Source organism: Eubalaena glacialis, chromosome 19 (assembly GCF_028564815.1).
Source record: "Eubalaena glacialis isolate mEubGla1 chromosome 19, mEubGla1.1.hap2.+ XY, whole genome shotgun sequence".
In the NCBI taxonomy this organism is placed as follows: Eukaryota; Metazoa; Chordata; class Mammalia; order Artiodactyla; family Balaenidae; genus Eubalaena; species Eubalaena glacialis.
This window is the reverse complement of record NC_083734.1, coordinates 30,020,989-30,045,614: the sequence shown is the minus strand read 5'-3', so window position 1 is coordinate 30,045,614 and position 24,626 is coordinate 30,020,989. Positions and strand designations below refer to the sequence as shown.

The window sequence follows — 24,626 nt, the reverse complement described above, 5'->3', positions numbered from 1 at the left end:
TAGATACAAAGAAGATGGTAGCAATGTACCAAATAGTATTATATTGAGAGTTTCTGTATATAAAAGAAACATAAGATGATTAAAAAAGAAAAATTATAAGCAGAAAAGGATTTTAAAACTTTTCCTCTCAGGCTACCTGGAAGATGACAGCAAAAATGTGTGATTTTTTTTTTTTTAATATGAAAATGGATATAGTACTGAAGGTTCACAGCCTCTACTTTCCTGTCAGTTTTTGTGGATAATGATTTTTTACACTTTTAGGAACAGTATGAGAATGCATAGCTGAAATAAATATGCATTACCATTCATTCACATATTCAGACCCTTGCATGGTCCTATAGTAATACCCTTTTCAGTGCCAGTTTGAATCTTACTCTTTGTTCAAATTCTGACTCAATTCCAACTCTTTTGTACAGCTCCTTGCTAACTTTTATAGTTCAGACCAATATTGCCATATTTTGCACATCTGTAGCACTGAATATTATTTTGCAGTATCCTGTAATCTTCTGTGTTTTGTTTTATCAGTAAGTCAAAGCTTACAGTCTCTGTGCACCTACCACCATTTAAACACCTGGTTTGTGCTCTCTAAAATTGTCTTATTAATTAGGTACTTGAGATGTCTCCATCATATCTTCGAAATCCTGTGTATCTCTCCCTATGTTTTACTTTCTTTTTATTTGTGGCTGAAATGTAAGTTCTGGATAATAGCAAGTTTTACAATCAGTTAATAATAACATTTTCAAAAAATAGAACGTTTGAGGTTTAAAAACATATCTATTAATATCTAAAAATGAATAATTACTGTTTTTTAATGATATTGCTGTAATACACATTTCTGAACATCCAAGATTTAACACTAACCATTCCTCTGGATAAGGAGAAAACTATTCAGCTAATGACTTTACCTGGCAGTCTTTATTCTTTGACTCAGTTTAAATTTTCCTAGCACATGATATTTTTAAAATCTGATTAATTTTCTTAGAGATATGAAAATCATCTAAATTTATATTGATTCTGAGAAATATGAGTTGCTTGCATATTGAGTATTCCACTCTTGGTCCTCCTTTGAGCCTTAGCAAATTGATTTTTGTAGAAACATAAAATGGCAGTTTTACAGCAAAGGAAACCTACATTCTGTGTAAATTCAGCTTCCCTGCTTTTATTCTAAATATTTTTAGTGACTATATTTAGTAGAGCATTCTCTGTTTTCAGAGTTTGAAACTAAATTTCACTTAATAAAAATTTTTTTCTAAAATCCATATTAGCTTCTATCCACCCATACATTTCCTAAGCTACTCTTACTTTTTTGAATAGTTACATATTAATGTAATAATATCTGTATCACTTTAATTTGAAATAGATCCTTCTATTTTAGTTGCTACTTTGTAGACAAATTCAACTTTATTGTCCATTACATTTTTAACACATTTCCTATTTAGTAATAGATAAGGCCAATATGTTCAAGTATTTAAAATGTAATAAAATTATATTTTTTTACTTTATTGCCTATGAGTATATTGCATATAGTATCTAGGAAATTGGTGATATAAAAGGTTTCACAAGGAAAAGGTGTTGACTGATAATGTGGTTATTAAGTCATTAGCCAACACAGTACAATTTTTAAGAAAGGCAGAGAGGTTAGAATTTGATGAAGGAAATTACCTGTCAAGATGTATGTTAGTGGGGCATTGACTTCATGAAATCTTTCATGTTTTAGTAGTCAAGGTAGACACTTTTGTATCAGGATATACTGGAAAGTAATTTCTAGCACTGAACTAATACTATGTGTCTCCTTTGATCCCACTGTTAAACTTATAAGTAGGTATGGTAAACATAGCAAATAGGGATTTTTTTTTAGTTGGCTTGAAGATGGAGAATTACTGCACCTTCTCGCTATCTATGTTTTTGTATCTGAGAAAGATGCTTTGGGATACAGATGCCATTTCGCTGATATTTACTTTACCTCTTGCCATTTATGTAACATTTGAAGAAAGCTGTAGTGAGCAATGGTATACCCAATGTCTGAATATAGTTAATGAGGTGTTCTTTGTATTAGGTTGGGAAGTAGGTGACTAATATTATAAGGAAGTGACATTTTTTAGATTCATCATTTAGATATCAGAAAAAGTTAAGGACATTTATTTGTCCAATTAACAAATTTGCATTTTTGTTTATGGTGAAAAGATGACATCAGTTATACAAGAAATTATTGGAACCTATTTTTAATCAAAAATAAATTACCTCCACTTTATTTTTTTATTGAAGTATAGTCAATTTACAGTATTATATTAGTTTCAGGTGTACAGCATAGTGATTCAGTATTTTTGCAGGTTATACTCCATTATAGGTTATTACAAGATAATGGCTATAATTCCTTGTGCTGTACAGTAAATCTTTGTTGCTTATCTATTTTATATATAGTAGTTTATATCTATTAATCCCATACCTGAAATTTGTCCCTACCCTCCCTTCCTGCTCTTCTTTGGTAACCATAAGTTTATTTTCTACACCTGTGACTCTGTTTCTGTTTTGCAAATACATTCATTTGTACTGTGTTTTAGATTGCACATGTAAGTGATATCACATAATATTTGTCTTTGACTTATTTCACTAAACATATTCTCTAGGTCAATCCATGTTGCTGCAAATGGCAGAATTTCATTCTTTTTTATGTCTGAGTAGTATTCCATTATATATACATTCACACACGCAATCACACAAACACACATCTTCTTAATCCAGTCATCTCTTCTTTTTTTATTTTTAACATCTTTATTGGAGTATAATTGCTTTACATTGTTGTGTTAGTTTCTGCTGTATAACAAAGTGAATCAGCTATACGTATACTTATATCCCCATATACCCTCCCTCTTGCAACTCCCTCCCACCCTCCCTATCCCACCCCTTTAGGTGGTCACAAAGCACCGAGCTGATCTCCCTGTGCTATGCAGCTGCTTCCCACTAGCTATCTATTTTACATTTGGTAGTGTATATATGTCCATGCCACTCTCTCACTTCGTCCCAGCTTACCCTTCCCCCTCCCCGTGTCCCTAAGTCCATTCTCTATGTCTACGTCTTTATTCCTGTCCTGCCCCTAGGTTCTTCAGAACCTTTTTTTTTTTTAGACTCTATATTATATGTGTTAGCATACGGTATTTGTTTTTCTCTTTCTGACTTACTTCACTCTGTATGACAGATTCTAGGTCCATCCACCTCACTACAAATAACTCAATTTCATTTTTTTTAATGGCTGAGTAATATTCCATTGTATATATGTGCCACATCTTCTTTATCCATTCATCTGTCGATGGACATTTACGTTGCTTCCATGTCCTGGTTATTGTAAATAGTGCTGCAATGAACATTGTGGTACATGACTCTTTTTGAATTATGGCTTTCTCAGGGTATATGCCCAGTAGTGGGATTGCTGGGCCGTATGGTAGTTCTATTTTTAGTTTTTTAAGGAACCTCCATACTGTTCTCCATAGTGGCAGTATCAATTTACATTTCCACCAACAGTGCAAGAGGGTTCCCTTTTCTCCACACCCTCTCCAGCATTTATTGTTTGTAGATTTTTTGATGATGGCCATTCTGACTGGTGTGAGGTGATAGCTCATTGCAGTTTTGATTTGCATTTCTCTAATGATTAGTGCTGTTGAGCATCCTTTCATGTGTTTATTGGCAATCTGTATATCTTCTTTGGAGAAATGTCTGTTTAGGTCTTCTGCCCATTTTTGGATTGGGTTGTTTGTTTTCTTCATATTGAGCTGCATGAACTGCTTGTAAATTTTTGAGATTAATCCTTTGTCAGTTGCTTCATTTGCAAATATTTTCTCCCATTCTGAGGGTTGTCTTTTTGTCTTGTTTATGGTTTGCTTTGCTGTGCAAAAGCTTTTAAGTCTCATTAGGTCCCATTTGTTTATTTTTGTTTTTATTACCATTTCTCTAGGAGGTAGGTCAAAAAGGATCTTGCTATGATTTGTATCATAGAGTGTTCTGCCTATGTTTTCCTCTAAGAGTTTTATAGTGTCTGGCCTTACAGGTAGGTCTTTAATCCATTTTGAGTTTATTTTTGTGTATGGTGTCAGGGAGTGTTCTAATTTCATACTTTTACATGTACCTGTCCAGTTTTCCCAACACCACTTATTGAAGAGGCTGTCTTTTCTCCACTGTATATTCTTGCCTTCTTTATCAAAGATAAGGTGACCATATGTGCGTGGGTTTATCTCTGGGCTTTCTATCCTGTTCCATTGATCTATATTTCTGTTTTTGTGCCAGTACCATACTGTCTTGATTACTGTAGCTTTGTAGTATAGTCTGAAGTCAGGGAGCCTGATGCCTCCAGCTCCGTTTTTCTTTCTCAAGATTGCTTTGGCTATTCGGGGTCTTTTGTGTTTCCATACAGATTTTGAAATTTTTTGTTCTAGTTCTGTGAAGAATGTCATTGGTAGTTTGATAGGGATTGCATTGAATCTGTAGATTGCTTTGGGTAGTATAGTCATTTTCACAATGTTGATTCTTCCAGTCCAAGAACATGGTATATCTCTCCATCTGTTTGTATCATCTTTAATTTCTTTCATCAGTGTCTTATAGTTTTCTGCATACAGGTCTTTTGTCTCCTTAAGTAGGTTTATTCCTAGGTATTTTATTCTTTTTGTTGCAATAGTAAATGGGAGTGTGTTTCCTTAATTTCTCTCTCAGATTTTTCATCATTAATGTATAGGAATGCAAGAGATTTCTGTGCATTAATTTTGAATCTTGCTACTTTACCAAATTCATTGATTAGCTCTAGTAGTTTTCTGGTAGCATCTTTAGGATTCTCTATGTATATTATCATGTCATCTGCAAACAGTGAATCCAGTCATCTCTTGATGGGCACTTGGGTTTCTTGCATGTCCTGGCTATTATAAATAGTGCTGCTATGAACATTGGGGTGCATGTATCTTTTCGAATTAGTGTTTTCATTTTTTCCAGATAGATACCCAGGAGTGGAATTTCTGGATCATATGGTAGTTCTATTTTTAGTTTTTTGAGGAAACTTCTTACTGTTTTCCACAGTGGCTGCACCAATTTACATTACTTTCAACAGTGTAAAAGGATTCCCTTTTCTCCATATCCTTGCCAACATTTGTTATTTGTAGGCTTTTTTGATGATAGCCATTCTGACAGGAGAGAGGTAATATCTCATTGTTTTGATTTGCATTTCTCTTATAATTAGTATTGCTGAGTATCTTTTCATGTGCCTGTTAGCCATCTGTATGTCTTCTTTGGAGAAGTGTCTATTCAGGTGTTCTGCCCATTTTTTGATTGGGTTGTTTGTTTTTCGATATTGAGTTTGTGAGCTTTTTGTATATTTCAGATATTAACCCCTTTTCGGTTGCATTATTTGCAAATATTTTCTCCCATCCCATAGGTTGTTTTTTCATTTTGCTGATCATTTCCTTTGCTGTACAAAAGCTTTTAAGTTTAATTAAGTTGCATTTGTTTATTTTTGCTTTTATTTCTTTTGCCTTAGGATACTGATCTAAAAGAATATTGCTATTACAATTTATGTCAAAGAGTGTTCTGCGTATGTTCTCTTCTAGGAGTTTTATGGTTTCTGTTCTTACATTTAGGTCTTTAAACCATTTTGAGTTTATTTTTGTATATGGTGTGATGGAATGTTCTAATCTCATTGTTTTACATGTGACTGTCCAGTTTTCCCAGCACCACTTATTGAAGAGATGGTCTTTTCTCCATTGTGTATTCTTGTCTCCTTTTTTGTAGATTAATTGACCATAAGTGCATGGGTTTATCTCTGGGCTGTCTGTTCTATATCATTGATATATGTGTCTGCTTTTGTGTCAGTACCACACTGTTTTGATTACTGTAGCTTTTTAGTATAGTCTGATGTCTGGAAGAGTTATACGTTCAGCTTTGTTCTTTTTTTGCAAGGTCGTTTTGGCAGTTTGGGATCTTTCATGGTTCCATATGAATTTTATGATTGTTTGTTCTAGCTCTGTAAAAAATGTTCTGGTATTTTGATAGAGATTGAATTAAATTTGTAGATTGCTTTGGATAGAATGGCCATTTTAATAATATTAATTCTTCCAATCCAAGAGCACAGGATATGTTTCCACTTCTTTATATCAGCTTCAATTTCCTTCATTGTTTTATCATTTTCAGAGTATATGTCTTTCACCTCCTTGGTTAGGTTTATTCCTAGGTATTTTATTCTTTTTGATGTGATTTTAAAGAAAGTTGTTTTTTTACTTTCTGTTTCTGATATTTCATTATTAGTTTATAGACCACAGCAGAAATATTAATCTTGTATTCTGCTACCTCGTTGAAATCATTTATTAGTTCTAATAGTTTTCTGTGGAGACTTTAGGGCTCTCACTATGGAGATTCATGTCATCTGCAAATAGTGACAGTTTTACCTTTTCACTTTCAATTTGGATAATTTTTATTTCTCTTTCTTGTCTGATAGCTGTGGCTAGGACTTTTAATACTATGTTAAGTAGAATGGTGAGAGTGGGCATTCTTGTCATGTTCCTGAATTTAGTGGGAAGGCCTATAGCTTTTCACCAGTGAGTATATGTTGACTGTGGGTTTCTTGTAAATGGCCTTTATTATGTTCAGATATGTTCCCTCTATTTCCACTTTGGCAAGAGTTTTTATCATGAATGCATGTTGTATTTTGTCAAATGCTTTTTCTGCATCTTTTGAGATGACCATGTGGTTTTTGTCTTTCCTTTTGTTAATGTGGTGTATCACATTGATTGATTTGCATATGTCGAGCCATCCTTGTGCCCCTGGAATGAATCCAACTTAATCATGGTGTATAATCATTTTTATGTATTGCTGGATTCGGTTTGCTAATATATTTTTGAGGACTTTTGCATCTATAGTCATCAAAGATATTGGCATATAATTTTCTTTTTCTTGTGGAGTCTTTGTCTGGTTTTGGTATCAGGGTAATAGTGGCCTTGTAGAATGAATATGGCAGTGCTCCCTCCTCTTCAACTTTTTTGGAATAGTTTGAGAAGGATAGGTATAAGTTCTTTATATGTTTTGGTAGCATTCCCTAGTGAAGCTACTTGGTCCTGGACTTGCTTGTGGGGAGTTATTTTATTACAGATTCTATTTCACTTCTAGTGATTGTTCATTCAAATTGTCTGTTTCTTCTTGACTCAGTCTTGGCAGGATGTATGTTTCTAGAAATTTGTCCATTTCTTCTAGGTTGTCCAATTTGTTGGCATGTAACTGTACATAGTATTCTCTTATGATTTTTTGTATTTCTGTGATATCAGTTGTTATTACCCCTCTTTGATTTCTTAATTTGTTTATTTGGGTCCTCTCTTTTCTTCTTCGTGCCTAGATAGAGGTTTGTCAATTTTGTTTATCCTTTTAAAAAACCAGCTCTTAGTTTTATTGACCTTTTCTATTGTCTTTTTGATCTCTATTTTATTTCCTCTGTGATCTTTATTATTTCCTTCCTTCTTCTGACTTTGGCTTTGTTTATTCTTTTTCTAATTCTTGCAGGTGGTAGGTTAGGTTGTTTATTTGAGATTTTTCTTGTTTCTTGAGGAAGGCCTGTATCACTATGAACTTCCTTCTTAGAACTGCTTTTTCTACATCCCAAAGATTTTGTAAAGTTGTGTTTTCATTTTTATTTGTCTCAAGGTATTTTCTGATTTCTTCTTTGATTACATCGTTGACCCACTGGTTTTTTTAATAGCATGTTGTTTACTCTCCACGTGTTTGTTCTTTTCACTTTTTTTTCTTTCTGTGGTTGATTCCTAGTTTCAGACCGTTGTGGTCAGAAAAGGTGCTTGATATAATTTTTACCTCTAAATTTGTTGGGACTTGTTTTGTGTTCCAGTATGTGGTCTATCATAGAGAACATTTCTTGTGTGCTTGAAAAGAATGTGTATTCTGCTTTTTGGGGGGTATGCAGTAGATATTGATTAAATCCAACTCTATTGTGTCATTTAGGACCTTATTGCCTTATTGATTTTCTGTCTGCATGATTTGTCCATTGATGTCAGTGGGGTGTTAAAGTCTCCTACTGTTATTGTATTATTGTCAATTTCTCCCTTTATGTCTGTTAGTATTTGCTTTATATATTTAGGTCCTCCTGTTATAGGGTGCTTATGTTAATGAGTATAATATCCTCTTCTTATATTGATCCCTTTATTATTATATAATGTCCTTGTTTGTCTTTTGTTATAGCCTTTGTTTTAAAGTCTATTTTGTCTGATACACATATTGTTACCCCACTTTCTTGTCATTTTCATTTACATGAAATCGCTTTCTTTCATCCCCTCACTTTCAGTCTGTATGTCTCTTTAGCCCTGAAGTATGTCTTTTGGTAGGCAACATATTGGAGGGTTTTGTTTTTTTAATCCAATCAGCCACCCTATGTCCTTTTTTTAAATAAATTTACTTATTTATTTATTTATTTTTGGCTGCGTTGGGTCTTCATTGCTGCATGTGGGCGCTCTCTAGTTGCGGCGAATGGCTACTCTTCGTTGCGATGCACGGGCTTCTCATTGCGGTGGCTTCTCTTGTTGTGGAGCATGGGCTCCAGTAGTTGTGACGCATGGGCTCAGTAGTTGTGGCTCATGGTTTCTAGAGCACAGGCTCAGTAGCTGTGGCGCATGGGATTAGATGCTCCACGGCATGTGGGATCTTCCCAGACCAGGGCTCGAACCCATGTCCCCTGCATTGGCAGGTGGATTCTTAACCACTGGGCCACCAGGGAAGTCCCCACCCTATGTCTTTTGATTGGAGTGTTTATTCCCCTGACATTTACAGTAATTACGGATAGGTAAGTACTTATTGCCATCTTATTACTTGTTTTCCAGTTGTTTTTGTAGTTCTTCTCTGTTCATTTCTTCTTTTTGTTTCTCCCATTGTGGTTTGATGATTTTCTTTAGTAGTGTGCTTGGTTTCCTTTCTTTTTATTTTTTGTATATCTTTTGTAAAGTTTTGATTTCTGGTTACAATGGGGTTCATATATGTTGATCCATAATTATATGTACTTCATTTAAACTGATAGTCATTTCAATTCAAACACATTCTAAAAGATATACATTTTTTACTCCGCTCCCCCATATTTTGTGTTTTTGATGTCATATTTTACATCTTAATGCTTATCCCTTAACTGTTTATTGTAGTCAGAGTTTCTTTTACAATTTTTTGTCTTTTAATCTACTTATTTAAGTAATCTTCAATCCTTAATATATATCTGTCTTTTCTAGTGGGATTTACCCTTTCCTATAGATTCTTACTTCGCTTCCATTTAGAAAAGATCCTTCAGGATTTATTTTAGGGAAGATCTGGTATTGCTGAATTCTTTTAGTTTTTGCTTGTCTGAAAAGTTCTCTCTCCTTCTGTTCTAAATGATAATATCGCTCGGTAGAGTCTCCTAGTTTGCAGAGTTTTCCCTTTCAGCACTTTGAATATATCATGCCACTCCCTTCTGGCCTGCAAAGTTTCTACAGGGAGATCAACTGATAGCCTTATGGGGATTCCCTTCTTTATGACTCTTTCTTTTTCTCTTGCTGCTTTTAGAATTCTCTCTAACTTTTGTTGTTTTAATTATGATATATTTTAGTGCGAGTGTGTTTGGGTTCATCTTGTTTTCGAATCTCTGTGCCTCTTGTGCCTAGATATCTGTTTCCTTCCTTCAGTTTGGGAAATTTTACAGCCATAATTTCTTCAAGTACATTTTCGATACCCTTCCTCTTTATCTTCTCCTTCTGGAACTCCTATAATGTGAATATTGGTACATTTCATGCTATCCCAGAGATACCATATGTTACTTTTACTTTTTTTTTTTATTTGCCTTTCTGACTGCTGTCTGATTGGATGATTTCCATTATTTTATCTTCCAGATCATGCATGCGTTCTTCTGTGTCATTTAGTTTGCCATTTGTTCCTTCTAGGGTGGTCAGGGTGTTTTTTATTTCAGATATTTAATTATCTATTTTCGATTGGGTCTCTTTTTTTTTTTTGACCAAGCCATGTAGCTTGTAGGATCTTAGTTCCCACACCAGGGATTGAACCTGTGCCCTCGGCAGTGAAGGCACGGAGTTGTAACCCCTGGACCACCAGGGAATTCCCTCAATTGGGTCTTTTTTATATTTTCTAGTTCCTGTTAAGATGATCTGTGTTTAGATCAATTCTTTTCCCTAATTCAGTTAGCAACGTTTTGAACTCTTTATCTGGTAAATTATTTATTTCTGTTTCATTATTTGTTTTTTCAGTGGTTTTCTCTTACTCTTTCAATTAAGAGTAGTTCCTCTGCCTTTTCATTTTAGTTAACTTTCTCTGTCTCTAGGAATTTTGGTGAAACAGTTATCCATTGTGGTCTTGAGGGCATGTTCTTATTTGAGAGCATCGCTGTGCTGACTGCATGTGCCCAGTGCCTTTAATGGAAGGGCTGGATTTGATGTGGATGCCAGTCATGTCTTTCCTCAGGGTGTGCTGGCAGGTGTCACCTTGGTAGGGCCTGTGGCTGGTGATGGAGGAGCTAAAGTCTGTGCAGGGTGTGAGGTGGGACGTCTCCGCTCATTGGCTGTCACCACCCTGTCAGGGACGGGATTTGCTCCCAAGTTGCTGGAGTAGAATCCCTGAGGGTCAGGCTAGAGCTGGCTCTGTTCCCTTTAAATATGTGTTTTTCCTTCTCCCTGCACTGGGGCCTTTGCCCCAAAGGAGGGGAGTCCTGAAGCAAGTGGGGCCTGTGTGCTCACAGAGGTCTGATACTCTGCCTGTGTAGGCATCTACAGCTTCGCTCAGATGCAATCCGTGGTCGCATCTTTTCCCTGGCTGTTGTCACCTAAGATCTAGTGTTGTATGGTGGCATGGAGTTAGTGGGGCTGGAGTGTTTGCTCAGCTTGGGCTGGCACACTTAGCGAGGCAGTCACAGGAAATCTGGCCACCACGCTGCTATAAGAAATCTGGGCTGCTTCTGGGGCATCTCTTGAGTAAGCACCAACAATGGCTACCGCTGCCCTATCTGGGCTACACCCCGCACCCCCAGGTTGCCTCTGCATCCCTAAGTCAAGTCTTCTCCCAGGTCCTGGGTGCCCTAGATCCAGTGCCATGCTGTGGCGGAGAGTGAGTGGGGTGTTCTCTTTGGTTGGACTGGGGAGCATGGCAAGGTGGCAGCTGCTAGGGCAGACCTCTCTCCACCCTGCCTGGGGGCAGGCTAGCACCCACCCACTCCTCATGAGTGGAGTCTAGGCTTCTCCAGCCTTTCTATCTGTTCCAGCAGTTCTCCAAGTGGCCAAGGGAGCTTGTCTCCTTTGCATAGCACCCCAGGACTGGGACGCCCAGTCTGTGGCTCAACCCACTCACACCCCAGGATGAATGTCTGCCCATGTGATCCCCCCTTTCCTCTGAGTTACCTCCCATGGACACAGGTCCCAACCCAATCACTTTTCTTCCCGTTCTATACAGGTACGGCATATCTTTCTTTCAGCCTTGGTTGTACAGGAGTCCTTCTACCAGTTTCCAGTTCGTTTTCCATGAGAATTTTTCCATGTCGATGTATTTTTTATGTGTTTGTGGGGAAAGGTGAGCTCCATGTCCTCTTACTCTGCCATCTTCATCTCCCATCAAATTACTTTCAATTTAAATTTATGAGCTTACCTCACTGACATGCTGTATTCTTGTAAATTTTTCTTTCAACAAAACTTCCATCTGTTACTAAGTTTAGCTCAGGAAAAATTTACACGGTAGTTAATTGCATTTTGCAATTTTATTATTACTTAATACAATAAGACTCACTGTATATTGAGTACCTTCTGTGATAGGTCTTTTGTTTGCATTATTTTTGTAAAATTGTTTTTATTTCTTATTTTTTTAAAGGAAACTTTATTTTTATTTATCTATTTATTTATTTTTGGCTGTGTTGGGTCTTTGCTGCTGCATGCAGGCTTTCTCGAGTTGCGGCGAGTGGGGGCTACTGTTCATTGTGGTGCACAGGCTTCTCATTGTGGTGGTTTCTCTTGTTGCAGAGCACGGACTCTAGGTACGCGGACTTCAGTAGTTGTGGCATGCGGGTTCAGTAGTTGTGGCTCATGGGCTCTAGAGCGCAGGCTCAGTAATTGTGGCGCACACGCTTAGTTGCTCCACGGCATGTGGGATCTTCCTCGGACCAGTGTCCCCTGCATTGGCAGGCAGATTCTTAACCACTACACCACCCGGGAAGTCCCTGTTTTTATTTCTTTATAAAATATTTCTATTTTTTTCTTTATATGAGAATATTAATCATATGCAAGAATGATTATATTTTATGTGTAGAGTTTAAAGATTAATAAAACAAATACACATATACTCCACCGCCCAGCTAAGAATGAGAATCTTTGATATTGCCTGTGTCTTTCTTCTTGATTGTATATACCTCTTTCACCAAGAGATAACTCTATTCCACATGTTGAGTATCATTTATATGCTTTTTAAAAGTTGATTACTAAAATATTAATAAGGTCAAAGAGTTTATTTACCTTCAACCTAACTTAAGGTATTGTTAAAATTTTCCTTCTGTTTCTTCATCTCCTGGAAAAATGTTTGGCTCATAGTATATGCTCAGAAAATAATTGTTCGATTGGTGTATTGTTTTCTAAAGTAATTCTACCAATTTTCATTCCTACTAGTCTTATGCAGGAGTTCCCATTGCTCCACATTCTTTACATTTAGTCTAATTATAATACATTTTGAGTTCTTTCTACCATCTTATTTAAAAATTTTTTTCTTTGTTCTTGTTTTTAATCCCTTTTTTACCCCATGTTTACTGTATTTTTTTGGTTTGATTTTTTGGTTGGTGGTTTTTGCATTTTATTTTTTTTCTCCCCTGTCTTATTTAGAAATTGTACCTTCTCTTGCTAATCTTTTAGTGATTACCTTAAAATTTTAACATTCATTTTTAACTTAGTCTAAAGTTAATCAGAATCTTTACCCTTCTTTCAAATATACAAGGTGCTTATAATACTTTAACTCTGATTAGCCTCTTCCGAACTTACATGCTTCTTATTGCCCAGTATTTTAGCTTTAGTGATGCATTGTTTTTCTAATTCACTGTCTTTCTTTGCAGTCACCTGCTGTTTCAGTCACATAACCACTGAGTTTCTACTTTATTTTCTACCTAGTATTTTTATAATAATATCTTGTTCCTAATTTTATTCTTGATTCACCTTTTTTAACTTAAGAAAGATAAACAAAATGTAGTACCTACATACAATGGACTATTATTGGGCCGTAAAAGGAATGAAGTTCTGATATATGCTATAACATAGACAAACCTTGAAACATTAAGCTATGTGAAAGGAGCTAGGCACAAAAAGTTACATGATTCTATTTATATGAAATGCCCAGAATAGTCAAATCCATATAGACAGAAAATAGATTAGTGGTTGCCTGGGGCTGGCAGGATAGGGAAAAATAGCAAGTGACTGCTAATGGGTATGGGGTTTCTTTTGGGGGTGATGAAAATTTTCTAGAATTAGGTGATTGATGTACAACTATGTGAATGTACTAAAAGCCACCTAACTGTATACTAAAACAGTGAACTTTTTGTGAATTATATCTCAGTATATCTGTTATTAATAAAAAGTCACATTGATATGTAGAGTATGGTACCATTTATATAAAAATTAAAACTTAAAAATATTTTTTAAAACTATTCATCACATATATTTATAAAAATATGAAGTAATGGTGCAAAAGCACACTTGGGAACTATCCATGAGAAACTGCATAAAGAGAGATTGTAAGAAAGTGAAGTTATGCCAGAAAGTGGGAGAAAATATTTGTAATGCACATAACATATACAATTTTGGTATCCAGAATATATGAAGAACTCCTAGAAATAAATCAGAAAAAAGACCTGTCGCTACTATTCCTAGGGTAGGAAGAAATTCCTAGAATTTCTTCCTACCCTAAAGAAATTTTTACCCATGTGCTGTAGTAGATGTGTACAAGAATGTTGATTGCTGGTAAGCAGAAAACCCCAATGTTCATCTAGAGGAGGATGGATTAATAAATTGTGGCATATTAATCTAATCAAATATTAGATCAGTCAAAGTGAATGTATTAATGTTACAATACCATATAACCACGTGGATGAATGATGATTTTTACCCTTCAACTGTAGGGTAAAAAAACCAAGTTTTAGAAGGCTATCAGTCGCATTTTAATGAAGCTAAAAAACAGCAAAACAAAAAAACATGTTAAGGATACATAGTATGTGACAAACCATTTTAAAGTAAATAGCATGGGAATGATAATGACATCGTTCCTTAGTAGTGGTTACCTCTAGTATAGTAGGAGAGGAGTATGTTACATAAATCAATAGTGTTAGCAATTGTGTGATTCTTAAATGGATTCATGGATTTTTTTTTTAATTTATTTTTGGCTGTGTTGGGTCTTCGTTTCTGTGCGAGGGTTTTCTCCAGTTGCACCGAGCGTGGGCCACTCTTCATCGCGGTGCGCGGGCCTCTCACTGCCGCGGCCTCTCCGGTTGCGGAGCACAGGCTCCAGACGCGCAGGCTCAGTAGTTGTGGCTCACAGGCTTAGTTGCTCCGCGGCATGTGGGGTCTTCCCAGACCAGGGCTCGAACCCGTGTCCCCTGCATTGGCAGGCAGATTCTTAACCACTGTGCCACCAGGGAAGCCCCATGGATGTTTTAAAACATATATTTGTTACGTGTATGTTTTTAGTATATTTCAAATATATAATAAAATGCTTGGCGAGAAGTACAGAAGGGGCTTTTGCAATGTTTTGTTACATTCAAAATCTGAAGTAAATATACTTAAATACTAAGCGTTAATGTACTATTATAACAAGTTTTAAAAGCATGCAAAATATCTAAAATGTACAGAATAGAAGGCTGTTATATATTGATAATTTTTTAAAAGACATAGAACACTGTATATAGTATAATTTAATTCTTGCAAAAGATATATAATTTATTTTTTTACATATACAGGTGCTATATACATAGAAGAAATCAGGAAAATTATACACCAGTCGATTAATAGTGTTTGTCTCTGGAGGAGTGGTTCTCAAAAGCAGGGATATGGGTTTTTTGCCTCAGGGGACATTTGGCAATGTCTGGGGACATTTTGGGTTTTTACAATTGGGAGAATGCCACCAAATTAGGAATCACTAACAAAAAATACTTCCTCAAACTTTACGTATGAAAATTTAAAACATATTGCTAAATAATTTATGTCAGAAACATTGCTAATAAACATATAAAAGAAGCTAAATCTCACTTGTAGTTAGGAAAATTCAAATTAACAAACAACATACTATTTCATATTCAACATATTGACAAAAATTAAAGTGTGAAAACAGCAAATGCTGTTAAGAATGTAGAAAAATAGAACTGCTTATATACTAGTGTTGTGCATAAATTGATACACCCAGTTTGGAGAGCAATTTTATAATATCTTAGAAATTTGACAGTATATATACCCTATGACTCAGCATTTCCTCTTCTAGGGATGTACTGTAGAGAAATTTTTACACATCTCTATGAGGAGATGTGTAAAATGTCTTTTTATAAAAAACAGAGTGGAGTAATTATAAAAAACCCATCAATGAGAGAATGGATAATAAATTATAATACATTCATCCAGTTAGACACCATTTAAATTTAAAATAAGTGAACTAGTTTTGCAGTTAACAATATTGAGCAATTGTGAAATTGTAACATTGAGGTAAAAAATAAAAATAATTTGTAAGGTTATCCTTTTGTATTATACTATGCATGTAAAATCATAAATGCACAAGAGTACATGTTATTAGGGGATAAATGTAGTAGTGGCATCAAATCATGGACAGGAACGATATGCCAACCTTAGGATAGTGGTTCCTGCTGAGAAACAATGGAGAAAGCTTTCAACCAAGTCTATAATGTTTATTTCTTAAAAATATATATATATAAATTTCAAGCAAATACTAATGAGTATATACTTGATGATAAGAAGTAAATGGGTGTTCTTTGTATTATTCTCTTTCCTTTTTTTTTTTCGGTGTATTTGGAACATTTTTTATGACTGAAGGAATGGAATATCAAAAGTTAAGAATCATTATTCCATGTTATGCAAGACGATGACTGTGTAGATAGTGCAGGCAGATGATGCTTGGTTAAAATGCTGTAGAATCACTTTTGAAGGAATCTTTCCTGATGTTTTCCCTTCCTTCTGTCTCCTTTTCTCACTGTGTCCAGCCACCTGTACATTGACCAGTTTGGTTTTGCCACAGTACATCCTGTACACACTTCTATTAAATTACATATTGCACTAATTACATTTATTTACATGTTACCCTCTCCCTAGAGACCATAGCTCTTTGAGGGTAGCGGCTATATCTTGTTTGTGTCCCTTTGTATAGTTTAGTGCCTAACAAATAGTAAGCACTAAATAAATACTTGGTAAATGAAGTGATGGATGACTGAACAGATTTCAAAGGAGGAAGGAATATATAAGGACAATTACTAGTATTAACCTTTACCTACATTTTAGTTTTGATGTTCTTGCCAGAATCCAATAATAGGGCATCTAGTCAGTCCTTATTCATTAGTTAAGATTAGATTTTGCTATATATAACCTGAGAACCTAAAATAACAGTGGTTTCCATTAGAAATTTATTTTTCTTACACCAAAAAGAAACCTGAAAGAAAGTAATCCAGGGCTGGCATGGAGGTTATACATGCTTTTAAGTATCTTTCTGCTCCACCATCTTTGTTGAGGTGGCTCTTGAACCAAGATGACTACTTAAATTCCAGCCATCTTTTCTTTCTTCCCTCCTTTCTTTTCCTTCCTTCTTTCATCTTTTTTTTTTTTTTTTAATTGAGACCAAAGAGAGAAGGAAAAGGGACAAGAAGTACCTACCCCACTTTTGAAAGACTTACCAGAAGTTCCCTGCAAGTTCGCTTTATGTCTCCTTGGGTAGTACATAGTCATATGGCCTTATCAAGCTGCAGAACGGGCTGGGAAATATCTTTTAGCTGAATGACAATGTTTCTAGCTAAAGATTTCGGTTCTGTTACTAAAGAACAAGGAGAGAATGGACACTGAAATACAACTAGCAGGCTCTGAAATTTTAATTAGCTATGGGTACTAAAAAGAGAAGGTAGAGAGAAGAGGGTTCCCGAGAAAGCTTTTTAGTTTATTATTTATGTAAGCCTGCCCATAAACAAGCCAAAAATTAGAATTTTTTGTATTCCACCCAATTCCTGTCATCCTTAGTTTTGGTCTCAAATACAAGATATCAACAAAATATCAGTGTTTTAGAGTGCTACTTAGAAAAATCAATGTTAAATCGGATTTATTAGGATTTCCTTGCGGTTTTTCTTCTGCCATGTCACATATTTTAAACTAAGAAATAGTTTGAATTTTGGTTCTAGGGATATGCTATTTGGCATCGGCCAAAGTGCAAGCCTTGGGGGAAAAAATGAGGTGGTGGTAGATCAAGAAGCTAATATCTTATGGAAAATTAATCCATAAATAGTAATCAGACTTTCTTTGATCATGGTCACTGTTCCTGATATTGATTCTTTTCACTGGATTGTAAAATAAAGTTGTAATGAAAAGTTTTATTCTTTGGAGATTTGAAAAATTGCTTCACATGAATCCTTTTCCTTCCAGGCTCTAAATTATCTTGGTATTCAGCCCACAAAGGAACAACACCAAGCCCTGAGACAGCAAGTGCAAGTAGACCCAAAGGGGACAGTGTCTTTTGGAGGTAATATTTAGGTTCATCATGTGTGTCGTCACAGAAACTTATTGTGGCCCATATTCATTGAGTGCCTCTTCTTTGGAAAGAGAGAAAGAAAAATAAAACCACATCTATTTTAAGTTCCTTAATCAGTATTCTAAAGACTCAGAATTATTGGTCTTACTGGGTCAGCAGAAAGGAGAACTTTCTTAGAATCTTTCAGCTTTAAAATATCATTCAATCATATTCTTTTTTTATTTTTAATTTATTCCATAAACATTGCTTTAGTAATAACAAAAGAAACTGTACAAAATATAGAAGTCCTAGTTCTGCTACTTTGAAATTCTAATTTTTTTCAGCCAGTATGATATAATAAATATTTCATGATGCTGTATAATTATTTTTATTTTATAATTATTATTAAAGATAGCAAATTGTTAACATACTCCGTTGATATACTATAATATTAAGCTTTTCCACTATTGGGAATTTTGATGGTTTTTCATTAACTGACAATATAAATAATTCTATATTTAATATAGCTTTTTTTTCTTCTTTCTCTTAGGATAAATCCCCATAAGTGGCTTAGACTTTTGATATGTATTGATAAATTGTTTTCCAGAGACATTTTACACACATATTTATTCTGCCACTAGTAATGTTTGAATGTAACAGTTTTTTGTATCCTTTACAGCATTAAGTATTTAATTTTTTTCTTACAGAGTAGATGCAACATTGTATCATTTTAAAAGCATCTGCATTGCTAAAGAAAGAAATTTGGGGGTTTGAAGTGATGAAAAAAGATGTATTTGTTCCCTTCTGCTCTTGAAATCATACAATATAATGAGAACAAGAAACAGAAATACGTGTAAAACCACAATGTATAAGGACAAAGTAGATGAGGAAAATAAATGAATTAGTGAGCAGGGGCATGTAAAGTCCAAGTGTCTGAAGAGATAGGAGAATCACAACGGGAAACAAGCTGATTCCTGGAAAGGCTTAGGAATTGAAAACATTGAGTACTTAAGGCTGTGTTAAGGAGCAATTATATATGCTGTTCCCTGCCCCCTCTCAAGTAATCCACAACTACCATCCCTTACCCTTGCAGAGGAAAATAAGTATATTCTCTTGAGAAATTAAACCAGATTGATTCTGGACCTATAGTTGCCAGCAACTAAGGAATTTGGGGGTGTGTATGGTGAATTATCACTTACAACACACACCCATATTGCTCAGTGATATTTGCAACCATGTGTATGCTCTGTAGGCAAGAGGTTGTAAGATTCTCTCTGAAGAACCTGAACAAAGTATCATAATAGCTGGCCACCTTATTGCTCTGTAGTGAAACCTACTAGTTGACAAAGCGAGTTATGCACACAAAATTTCCAATCAACGATTTAGTGCCTGATTCGTCTTAAATATGAACACCAGACATTTGGAGAAATCCTCCAACATAAAATATAAATCCCCAAAGTATCAGACAAATAGAAAAAGAGGAACTCAGAAAAAAGGGAAATATTACGAGAGCAGAAAAGAGCTTCACGTAAACCATAATTAGCATCTTTTAAAAAGATAAGCGAAACTAAGGCGTCCATGCAATAAGAGTAGGGTACTGTAAAATAGGAACAATTAAAAGGATTATTGGAAACTAAATATATAAGAACCAAATTTTTAAAAAATTGAAGTTAGATGGAAGAACAGGTCACACTCCATGTCTGAAGAAGCGTATAGTTTGCTAGGTTGGCATCAGGCAGTGTTATATAACAAACAAGAGAATATGCCTTCGAGTCACACTTCAATGGAATCTTGCTCTGCTACTTATTTGCCAAGTAGCCTTGGGAGGTTTAAGACAGTTAACTTATCTTAGCCCAAACTGTAAAATGGAGAGGATGAGAAGAACTACGCAGAAAATTCTCAAGATGAAATCGCAAAGGGCCATGCGTAGCATATAGAGGCTGTTATAGAAACATTTCCTGCTATTATTATTACTATTACTATTATTATTATTATTAAACCTCAGGTTCTTTCGGCTAGAAAAGATGTAAATCATAATATTATCATATGTTTTAGAAAAAGTACTATTCATAATAAAAGAGTTGGAGAGATAGTTATGCCTGTGACATTTATTTGCTTCATTATCGTGTCTGATTTATTAACTTCAGTAAAGTTAAATGAAATGAGTGAAAACCAGTTTACCTCTTACTTCTTATGTGAACTTAAATTTATCTGTCACTTCAGTTAACACTATTTTAAGGTAGTTTAAGTAAGTTAAATTTTAAGCATTAGTTATAACACATAGCTTCAGCTTCATGTAGAAAAAGGTAAGATTTGCTTAGATGAGGTTAAATGCTGTATTCTTACTGAAATGTGTTCTATTTTAGATTTTGTCCAGGTTGCCAGAAACTTGTTTTGCTTGCATTTGGGTGAAGCAAATGTTGGTGCACATGAAATTTCCAACATATTAGACTCACAGGTAGAGTATGCCCTATAGAATTGTCTTGATTGCACTTAAATCATAAGTCTTAAATGTTATCTGTCATATATGTAGGCTTTTTTCATTTTTTAATTTTTTAAAAAAATAAATTATGCAGATAATACATGCTTTTGGGATAAATATATAAAATACAGATAATTTAAAATCAAAAGTAAAATTTTACCTTGATCTCTTATATCCTCCTCTCTCACTATTCCCTCATGCTAGTCCCATCTTTAAATTTACCACAGAAAAGTACTCATATCGTAAGTGTAAACCCTCTGAAATTTTACAATCTGAACCATTCTTGTGTAATCAGCATCCACATCAAGAAACATAACGTTAAAGAAACTACCAGGACCCTGATGTCTGTCTCCTACTCACCGAGTTCCTTTCTAATTACTAGCACTTGCCCTCCCCACCCCCAGTCAAGGTAACAGCTACTCTTTTGCTTCTAACAACATAGATTGGTTTTGCTCTTTTTGTGCTTTACATAAAATGGAATTGTGAAGTCTGTTAACTTCGTAAGTCGTTTGTTCTACAAACCTTTGATACTTATATTGCCAAATCTTTCAGTCCTTTCCGTTATGAATTTTTGATACTGTTATATTATTAAGGAAGGTCTTCCCAATTTATATTATGTATTAACATATATATAAATAACTTATTTTTGTTTATTCATGTTGTTGGGCCCCAAATGGATAACCACGTGCCCTATTCCACCATCATTTATTCAATAACCATCCTTTTCCACTTTTGCCACTAATTTGAAATACAACTTTAATACATACTAAATTGCATCTGGATACACAGCTCTGTTTCTTTCTTTTTTTTTTTTTTTTAAACATCTTTATTGGAGTATAATTGCTTTACATTGTTATGTTCGTTGCTTCTGTATAACAGTGAATCAGCTATACGTATACATATATCCCCATATCCCCTCCCTCTTGCGTCTCCCTCCCACCCTCCCTATCCCACCCCTCTAGGTGGTCACAAAGCACCGAGCTGATCTCCCTGTGCTATGCAGCTGCTTCCCACTAGCTATCTGTTTTACATTTGGTAGTGTATATATGTCCATGCCACTCTCTCACTTCATCCCAGCTTACCCTTCCCCCTCCCCATGTCCTCAAGTCCATTCTCTACATCTAAATCTTTATTCCTGTCCTGCCCCTAGGTTCTTCAGAACCTTTTTTTTTTTTTTTTAGATTCCATACATATGTGTTAGCATACAGTATTTGTTTTTCTCTTTCTGACTTACTTCACTCTGTATGACAGACTCTAGGTCCATCCACCTCACTACAAATAACTCAGTTTTGTTTCTTTTTATGGCAGAGCAATATTCCATTGTATGTATGTGCCACATCTTCTTTATCCATTCATCTGTCGCTAGATACTTAGGTTGCTTCCATGTCCTGGCTATTGAAAACCGTGCTGCAATGAACATTGTGGTACATGACTCTTTTTCAATTATGGTTTTTTCAGGGTATATGCCCAGTAGTGGGATTGCTGGGTCATATGGTAGTTCTATTTTTAGTTTTTTAAGGAACCTCCATACTGTTCTCCATAGTGGCTGTATCAATTTACATTCCCACCAACAGTGCAAGAGGCTTCCCTTTTCTCCACACCTTCTCCAGCATTTATTGTTTGTAGATTTTTTGCTGATGGCCATTCTGACTGGTGTGAGGTGATAGCTCATTGTAGTTTTGATTTGCATTTCTCTAATGATTAGTGCTGTTGAGCATCCTTTCATGTGTTTGTTGGCAATCTGTATATCTTCTTTGGAGAAATGTCTATTTAATGGGTCTTCTGCCCAGTTTTGGATTGGGTTGTTTGTTTTTTTGATATTGAGCTGCATGAGCCGCTTGTATATTTTGGAGATTAATCCTTTGTCAGTTGCTTCGTTTGCAAATATTTTCTCCCATTCTGAGGGTTGTCTTTTTGTCTTGTTTATGGTTTGCTTTGCTGTGCAAAAGCTTTTAAGTTTCATTAGGTCCCATTTGTTTATTTTTGTTTTTATTTCCATTTCTCTAGGAGGTGGGTCAAAAAGGATCTTGCTGTGATTTATGTCATAGAGTGTTCTGCCTATGTTTCCCTCTAAGAGTTTTATAGTGTCTGGCCTTACATGTAGGTCTTTAATCCATTTTGAGTTTATTTTTGTGTATGGTGTTAGGGAGTGTTCTAATTTCATTCCTTTACATGTACATAGCTCTGTTTCTAAACAAACCACTCTGTTCCATTGATCCATTTCTCTCTGCCAGTACATTATTATTTTAATTACTCTAGCTTTTTAGTTCTAGGTTCATTGTTTAGTTCTAGGTTCATTGTTATTGTTAGGTTAAGTCTAATATTTTTTTAACTTCTTGATTTTGATCATCTGCATGATCTTTAGAATCATTTTGCCGTGGTAATAAAATTTCAATTGGGACTTTCTTTTTTTAATTGGAATTGCATTGAATATAGAGGATGGTTTGGGAGAAGCGAACGTGGTTTGTTTCTCCATTCATTTAGATCTTTGTTGATGTTTTGGAAAGAGAAAATTGTATCTTGCTTCATATAGGTCTTAAGTATTTCTTGTTAGGTCTGAATAGGTATGCTATAGTTTGATGCTATTGGAAATGGGAATTTTTTTACCATTATATTTTCTAATTGATTAATAAAGATTAATTTTTGAATGGTTATTCTGTGTGATGCCACTTTATTGAACTCCCTTATTCCAGTTATTTTTCAGTTATTTATCTTAGGTTTTCTAGGTAGACATTTGAAATTAATTACTTTGTCTCCTTCACAAATTTTTACTTTTTCTGAATACTGTTGAATAGGAGCTACAAAAGTGAGCAAGAAATTAATTTCCGTGATATTTGAGTCATTTTACATTTTTAATTTTTTAAAAGAAGCTAGCATTATCTTACTTAATGAATAAGTTTTACAGTTGACCATTGAACTACTGAGGTTTGAACTGCACGTGTACACTTATACACGGATTTTTTTTTTTTCAGTAGTGTATACTGCAGTACTCTACAATCTGAGGTTGGTTAAATCCTTAAGTGCAAAACCACAGTTGTGGAGGGCCTACTGTAAAGTCATACTTGGATTTTCCACCCTGTGGAGGATCAGTGTCCCTAACCCCCGACATTGTTCAAGCGTCAGCTGTATACCATTCCAATTCTTGTGACACAGTTTAAGTAATAGAAACTTTATCTGTTCCTTGAAGGTTTGAAAATGTTTCGTATGCCAAGTGATTGGGGCCTAGATCTTTCAGGAGAAGAGACATTTCCTACTTATTTTAATGTCTTCTAAGGTTGTTTTATTCAAGGTTTTGTTCTCTTCTTGAATAATTTTGTTAATGTACATCTTCCTAGAAATTTTTTCCTTTCATCAAGATATTAAAATTTATCAAACATTAACATGGAATTTTTTTAGATTTTTAATCCTTATTTTTGATGATATTGCTTTTTATTTCATAGATGTACTGCACTTTTTTTTTTTTCTTTTTTTTTTTTTTTTTGGCCACACCACATGGCTTCTGGGATCTCAGTTCCCCAACCAGGGATTGAACCCAGGTCTCCACAGTGAAAGCACTGAATCCTAACCATTAGACCACCAGGGAACTCCCAACACAATTTTTACAAGTAATCACACCCATAAGTTTTTATAGGTCATATTTTAATAATGACTCAACAGTATATAATGTTTCCTTATTTTAAAGTGTTTTAAATAGTTATATAGTTCCCTTTTGATTACTGATTTCTAGTTTAATTCCAGAGGTTAGAGAGCATATTCTATGTGGTATTGATCCTTTGACCATATACCCAGCATATAGTCAATTTTATGGAATGTTTCCCATCTTGTGGAAAGCATGTATATTCTACAGTTGTTGGGTGCAGTGCTTCCTATATGTCAGGTCACAGTTGTTAATCATGTGGTTCAAATTTTCCATTTACTTTTAGAATTTTCTATTTCATTAATCTTTCTTTGGCCACCTTTTATTGTATTGTCTGTTACTGAGAGAGAGGTGTTTTATAATCTCTATTTAGTTCTGCTAATTTTTGCTTTACATATCATAAGGCTGTATTATTAGGTGTATACTATTTAGAATTGTTGTGTTCTGACAAGATATTGAATCTCTTCATTTCTAGAATGTTTCTTGCCTTAAAATCAACTTACTCTAATTGTGTAATGGTTGGTGGTTTGGTTTGGTTTCCAATTATTATAAATATAGTTTTGTTGTTGCTGTTTTTTAGCTGCGTTCGGTCTTCGTTGCTGTACACGGGCTTTCTCTAGTTGCGGGGAGTGGGAGCTACTCTTCATTGTGGTGTGCAGGCTTCTCATTGCAGTGGCTTCTCTTGTTGCAGAGCACAGGCTCTAGGTGCACGGGCTTCAGTAGTTGCAACACACGGGCTCAGTAGTTGCGGCACATGGGCTCAGTAGTTGCTGTGTG

General features: G+C 35.1%; 1 protein-coding gene across 6 annotated transcripts in view; it reads left to right on the top strand.

Moving 5' to 3' along the window:
- The window catches only part of STXBP4 (syntaxin binding protein 4), a 178,570-nt gene that overhangs the window by 39,109 nt on the left and 114,835 nt on the right, over positions 1-24,626 (top strand). For all 6 annotated transcript variants that reach the window (XM_061176621.1, XM_061176622.1, XM_061176623.1 and 3 more), the window contains 2 exons: positions 17,646-17,742; positions 20,097-20,188. In XM_061176621.1, coding sequence (XP_061032604.1) covers positions 17,646-17,742; positions 20,097-20,188 — 189 coding nt within the window. The remainder of the gene's footprint in view (positions 1-17,645; positions 17,743-20,096; positions 20,189-24,626) is intronic.